Raw genomic sequence first — 7,215 nt, forward strand, 5'->3', positions numbered from 1 at the left:
GCTTCCTTTCTTCATGTAAAGCCAAGTTTCTGATCCATATTATTTCCCTTTTCCCTAATGAACTTCTTTTAACATTTCTTGCAAGGCAGGTCTACTCCCTCAATTTTTCTTTGTCTCAGAAAGTAGTTCTCCTTTACTCTTAAAGGATGATTTCATAGAAGACAGAACTCCAAGGTGGTAGGGTTTTATTTTTTCTTCAAATTGTTCACTCCACTCTCTTCTTGCTTGCACAGTTTCTGAGGATAAATTGGCTGTAATTCTTATCCTTACTCCTCTATAGGTAAGCAATTATCCCCTTCTGGCGTTTTTTTTTTTTTTAAGATTTTATTGGGGAATTGGGGGAGGGGAACAGCGTTGGGGAACTGGGGAAGGGGAACAGACCAAGATGCTGTCCTTTTCTTCTTCAGTCTAGTTGTGGAGGACGTCGCTTCACTGGCCCAGGTTGGTGTTATCATTGTGTTCTTCCCAGATGAGGCAGATCGGTTGCCAGCCATTGGATGGCTGCTCACAGTGGCTCTTGGCAGCTCACACCGGCTGCTGGTCACTCACGGTGGCTTATGGCAGCCCGCTGCAGCAGGGGCTGCAGTCTACACCGTCGCCGGTGACTCATGGCAGCTCAGCTCCAGGTCGAGCTGTTTTTCACCATCTTAGCTGTAGAGGGCAGTGTCACTGGCCCTCATATGTGGGATCCAAACCGGGTCCCTGCTGCTCAGAGCTGGCATCCCAAGCCAACTCTTAACCAACGTATCACTCGGTTGGCCTCCCTTCTGGCTTTTTTCAATTATTCCTTTTGTGCCTTTTTGTGAAGTTTGACTAGATGCCTTATGTGTAGATTTTTGGTATTTATCCTGCTTGGTTTTCGCTGAGATTCCCTTCCCGACTCTGTAGTTTGTTTCCCAGTTTGGAGAAATTCTCAGTCATTACTGTTTCAAATATTTCTTTACCTTTTTCTCTTTCTGGTATTCTCATTACATGTATGTTATACATTTTGCAATTGTCCCACAGTGCTTATTCTGTCTTTTAATTTTTTTTTTCTTCCTCTTTAGATTTCAGTTTTTGAAGTTCCTATTACATGTCTTCAAGTGCACTGATTCTTTCCATGGCTGTGTCCAGTCTACTGAGACTGCTAAAGGCATTCTTCATTTCAGTTATGGTGTTTTTGATTTCTAGCATTTCCTTTTTTATTTTAGCTGAGCCATCCTGCCACCTGTTGGCAGCTCAGCAGCTGCTCAGCTTGGACCGGGACTCGAACCGCTGTTGCTCAGAGCTCAAACTCTTGAGCGAGCTCTTAACCAACTGAGCCACTCAGCCGGCCCTAGCATTTCCTTTTAAGTTTCCACCTCTTGGCATTCATTACCCATCTGTTCTTGCATGTCCACTTTTTTCATTAGAGCCCTTAGCCTATTAATCAGTCGTTTTAAAGTCTCAGTCTGATAATTCCAATATCTCTACCATACTTGTGTTTGCTGTCTCTTCACAATGTGTGTCTTGTTTTTTAAGTTGCCTTGTAATTTTTTGTTAAATGGGACATAATGTATTAGGTCAAAATAACTGAGGTAAATGGCTTAGTGTGAGGTTTTATGTTTGGTTGTTCACTGTTTATTGTAGCTATAGGGTCGGTGGGGGCCCAGGTGTCAGGGCCCCCCAGGGTCAGGAAATGTTTACAGGCTTTGGAGACTGGCAGTCCTGACTCCCCCAGGCCCAGGTGGGACTGCAAGGAAACAGCTTGTTTATGTGAGTTGCTCTTAGTGCACATGTGTGCTGTCACCATGACACTACTGTGATTGCGTTATAAAAACCCCAGTTCTGCTTAACTGGGTGCGGGTTCTGCTACTGTTCTGCCTTTGTTGCTGCTGCTGTTTAACTGAGTTCTGCAGCTTTGGGTTCAGCCTCTGTTGAATAAAGAGTTGCTGCATATATGGCAAGGGTTCCATGCGCTTTTTTTCCCTTGGGCATCTCACCACCGAAACCGTCCCTGTTTGAAACACTCGAATCCGACAGGGTCAGAGGCTAAAGTTTCCTCTGATGGTGTTTATTTCTCCTTTGCTGTCTTTCAGTTTTCACAGAGTTTTTAAAAAAATCACCTGAGGTGCACACAGTTCTTCTCATATTGCCTTCTTATTCCACAGAAGCCCTGTGGATGTGGTGGGAAGGGGAAGGGAAAGGTTGGGGGTGGGGGCGGATGTTCTATATCCTATGGTCTGTGGGTGAGCCTGTGTCCCTGGGCTGTGATCTTTATAAGTGCTTCTCAGTTTTGTTTCATTTTTTCCCTCTTAGGAGAGGCAGGAAGGTTAGAGAGTACTGGATGGAGTTGGGTATTTATTTCCCTTCTTTCAGGTCAGTTAGTTTCTGGTAAAAGTCTCTGTTAAGGACAACCTTGTTAATAACTAAATACCTGGGGCATATTTTTCAATGGGGGCCCTTCTAAGATGGGTGCACCCTGGAGGTTTTCTCTCAAACTTGTCCACACTGAGTCTCCAGCAATGCATTCCTTACAGATTAGGTTTTCCTAGCCTGGTACCATGAGTTTTCTGCCCCTTGCCTTCTGCTCTAGTAGGGTGTGATTCTCTGTATCTGCCGGTGTGAGTCTTCAGTTATGGGGCACTGGTTTGCCCCATGACCTCTGTTCTCTAAGAAAAGCTGTCGAAAGCTGTTGTTTTTCAGTTTGTTCAGCCTTTTTATTTTTTTTGGTGTTGTGGGATGAGAGAGATGGCTTCCATGCCCCTTCCATGCCATTTCAGAAAGCGAAAATCTCAAGTACTTTGCTCTGGGTGGTAATACTGAGTGATTTTTTTTTTCTTTGTACTTTTCACCTTTTCTACAATGTATAATACACACACACACACACACACACATACACATATATATATTTTTTATTATGACAAAGAAAATAAGCATTCTTAGAGGAAAATGTTTAAAATAAGTTTAACTTCTATTGACTTGGGAGGAAAATAAAGCAAGAGTTTCTGCCTAGTAAACAGAGTTGAAACCACTAGAAAAGCCCGAGGAGGAGCGTAGCATGGGTTGGCTCATGGCAGTATCTCTGCTGTTGTTTAAAGTCACCAGAGTAATAGACTCCTCTCCCTTGTGACACCTGGTTCATTTCAGAACATTGGCTATCTCTCCTCAATCTTTTTTCCCCTACCAAGTGTTCTGTAGCAAAAGCCTATCTAGCCCTCTGCAGGAGGCTGTCACTCAGGCACCAGGATTTCAGTCCTCTAGAACTCAAAAACAAGAAGCAACGTTTGTTGAGCTAACTTACCTCTTTATTAGGAAAGCACCAACACCACATTCTTGGAAATTACTGGAATTTTATTTGCCTCAGGCTTATGACTTGCAACCAAAGACATTGTGCAAAGAAAGCAAAGATTAAGTACACTTTAGGGAGAAGGAGACGACACACATTGGTAACATAGGAGATCAGGTTGACAAAAAAAGCCATCCAATGCACTATATAGACTGCAATATTCAATAGCGTTTTCAACAAAATCTTTTTTTTTAATCAAGAGCAAAAAAATTAAGCAATGTTTACAGTAGACATAAATCTTATACAATTCAAAAAGCATTTTTTTTCAGATCATAGAGCATAAAATGGAAAAATGTCTATGCAGGTGAAGTCTAACTACTGTACATTAATCACCTATTAAAGTTGCTTATATGTACCACAGTGTAAAAAAAGCAATACCGAACAAATAAAAACCTTGAAAATTGCCTGATGAAAAATAAAATAACCAGTGGCTTTTAATGGCTTCTCCTGGTTATCAGTGCTACAAAAAGACAAAAATCTCATCTGAACAGGTGATAAAACCAGGCACAATCAAACCGTTACCAAATTAGACCCACCCATAGAAATATACTATCCACCCACATATTTTCCATCAAAAGCTTTGTTTTGTTTTAATCTTTGAATCTTTGAGGCCCATTTGGTCACAATATGTTACAAATATTTGTATGTGCGCATGTTTTTTGTTTTTTTTTTTTTTTTACACCATGATATCATATGTTTGTCTGGCGCTATCCTAAAGCTAGTTTATAGATGATGACGATATAGAAACAACCCAGTGCCCATATGACAAATGAACTCACTGGGTAGAAATGAGAGAAGGGAGGAAGGAATTCAGTTCTACCAAGAAAAAAAACGTCCATACTGATCACTCATCATCAGTCCCACTTGCTTCTGACTGTTCCTAAAAGTAAAATGAAGATAAAATGGAATCAAGTTACATACAAGAAAAAGAAGACATAAACCATCAAGAGGCAATGAAGAAATGACATTTTGGAAACAGTTAACCCTCCAAGCCTCTTCACTCTGTGAGAAGATGTAAAGATGCTGAAGAGGCAGCAACAGCCTCTAAGCTGAAAGGGGTGATCCTAATTGAAAATCCCTGGCAATTCCCACCCTCTATGCCAGTGCTTTACTCTCTTTCACGTTGGCATAAAAGGTTTACAGCTAATACTTTCTATTTTTAGCTCTGTTTTAGACCATTCAGGGGAGAAAAGAATACCATGCATTTGATATCTACTCCCTGGTAAGTCTACTGAAGAAAATACAGTAGACTAATTAATACATTTTACATTTCTAATACATTTTCAATGTATTAGAAAATGCTTGTGTCAAGGGTTAAGTCTGCGTGGGGTGAGATAAGAATTCTGAAACTTTTTCATCAGACCCAAATGGCAATGTGTTGAAAGAAAATCAAACTAGCATACATAATAAAATGGAAAATTAACTTTCCAGAAAGAAAAAAGTAGGGAGTGGGTGGGAGGAAACCTGAGGTCCTCTGAAAAGTGAATGAAATGGAGGGCACGTCAAAAGGGAAGGTGTTAGAAGTTTCTGCCAGCTTTGCTGCTTTGATGCCCACACCGCCAGGGATAGTGCACTAGACTGAGTTAGGCTATCTGAATCTGAATTCAGCCTCTGGGATCTACTTACATGTCCTAGAGCAAAACACATATGACTTAAGCATTGATTTTTGTATTATGTTGAGATGCTGATAGAAGCATTAAATATAGTACCATATGGGATGGTACTATATCGCATTACAGTATATACGAGGCCTGACAATTAAGTTCGCGAACTTGTTGCAGCGATGTTGCTAACCTTTTTTTGATATCAGAGGGATTCTTCATTATGAATTTGTACCAACTAGACAAACAGTTAACCAAGTTTACTATTTGGAAGAGCTGAAAAGGCTGCGTGAAAAATGTAGACAACCGGAACTTTTCACCAACAATTCATGGCTCTTGTATCACGACAATGCACCAGCTCACATGGCACTGTCTGTGAGGGAGTTTTTAGCCAGTAAACAAATCACTGTATTGGAACACCCTCCCTACTCACCTGATCTGACCCCCAATGACTTCTTTCTTTCCCCAAAGATAAAGGAAATACTGAAAGGAAGACATCTGGATGACATTCAGGACATCAAGGGTATTACGACAGTTCTGATGGCCATTCCAGAAAAAGAGATCCTAAATTGCTTTGAAAGGTGGACTAGGCTGGTGTCGGGTGCATAGCTTCCCAAGGGGAGTCCTTCGAAGGTGACTGTAGTGATATTCAGTAATGAGGACTGTAGTGATATTCAGTAATGAGGTATGGAGCACTTTTTCTAGGAGAGTCCGCGAACTTAATTGTCTAACCTCGTATCAAAAATAACACCTCTAGTGCTTAAAAATCCATTGGGGTTTTTTGTATGGTATCTTAAAATCAACTCAAACCAAAAACTCTGAAATCCTAACAATTTTTTCTTATTCTTCCATCTAATCATCATTTCATCTCTATACACTATATGTTAGGCACTATGCTGGGTGTTATAAATAAAAACCATTAACTGACCATGAAGAAAAGTGTACCTGTAAGGAAACAGTGGGACGATAAGAAAGAGGAAAAGGAAACTTGATTTAGTGTCTTTCATCTTTGAAGACTATTAAAAAAAAGCAATAAACAAAGCCCAAAATTCCTTGTTCTAAATCATGCAGCTCAGTTCACATCCTCAAAAATGAAATGTCACCAAATCTTTACATTTTCTTTTCTAGGTATTAAAGTGAAAAGATTGGAAAGGACATGGCAATATGAGAAGAAAACAGAAGCAGAGAGGGCTCCCCGGCTTCAGTCAAAGCCTGCTCCACTTACATTTTCATCCTGTTCTTCGTCACTGTCAAAATCGCTCACGACAGGTTTGGCTTTTCCTCGATTTGGCCTTTTCTTGCCTTTTCCTTTGTCCCGACCTTTCTCATCTTTTTTATTGAGCTTGATTTTCACCTTAACAGATTTTGCTACAACAAAAAACAAAACAGACAGCAATGAGCAATCACAGGGAAATATTTTTAGGAGTAGTAAAAAGATTGCAAACCTGCATATGACAAATCAAATGTCCAGTAAGCGCCCAGAACATTCTCTACTATTGCCTGTTTTCCATCATCCTGTGTAGTTCACACCCCTTTTTTCTTGAAAACATGTCTCAGTTTGGACGATAATTACATAGTCACCCTAAACAGACAACAAGAGGGAACTAGGTCCCATGAGGGCAGCTGAGCTGGGTCCTCTTCCTGTATCCTAATGGCTGGCTGATCAGGGATCTTCCTAACCAGGATAATGATGGCTGCCTTTCCTACTTTGTGGAGGAGTATGGGCATTTATTTAACAGAACTCTGACATTAAAAAGTATAAAGGCTTGAAAAGGGCCAATAATTTTACTGTGCAGATAACTCCAGTTGACTTAAAAAGAAAATTCAAATAGTTGAGGGATATTTTAACAGCACAGAAAGGTTCAAAATGGAAAGTAAAAACAAACATTCAAACAAATGAATTTGAAAGCTTCCTTCCACTATCTCTAGTCTCTCTGCCTACTGTTCTCTTTCTAGTGATTATTCCAGAAAGAAAGTATACCTCCATACCTGCAAATATTTCCATCCTTGTATATGATTCTCTTTATTTATATAGATTCTATAACATTCTCTCTACATGATTCTATAGAGAGAGAATATGAAGAGTCCAAGTACACACACACAGGCACACACGCTTTATATAGATATCCCAAAAGGATCATTATACATGTCCATATTTTACACCTTGTTCTTTTACTCACATATGTGGGATATTTCTGTGCAGCAACTAACACACACCTGCCTAGTTCTTTTTAAAGATTTTTATTGGGGAATTAGGGGATGGGAACAGTGCTGGGGAATTGGGGGAAGGGGAACAGACAAGTTACT

General features: G+C 40.2%; 1 protein-coding gene across 4 annotated transcripts in view; it reads right to left on the reverse strand.

Annotated features, from left to right (window-relative positions):
- Positions 1 to 3,251: 3,251 nt before the first annotated feature.
- Positions 3,252 to 7,215, reverse strand: part of LOC109384491 (probable global transcription activator SNF2L2) — a 46,535-nt gene continuing 42,571 nt past the window's right edge. For 2 of the 4 annotated variants that reach the window (XM_019645890.1, XM_019645892.1), the window contains 2 exons: positions 6,134 to 6,276; positions 3,295 to 4,187 (listed from right to left, as the gene is read on the reverse strand). In XM_019645890.1, the coding sequence (XP_019501435.1) occupies positions 4,152 to 4,187; positions 6,134 to 6,276 (179 nt within the window). In that variant the 3' untranslated portion in view covers positions 3,295 to 4,151. Of the gene's footprint in view, positions 4,188 to 6,133; positions 6,277 to 7,215 lie in introns of all 4 variants that reach the window. The other 2 variants (XM_019645891.1, XM_019645893.1) reach the window with 2 other exon arrangements.

Source organism: Hipposideros armiger, unplaced genomic scaffold, assembly GCF_001890085.2.
Source record: "Hipposideros armiger isolate ML-2016 unplaced genomic scaffold, ASM189008v1 scaffold_95, whole genome shotgun sequence".
Lineage (NCBI taxonomy): Eukaryota > Metazoa > Chordata > Mammalia > Chiroptera > Hipposideridae > Hipposideros > Hipposideros armiger.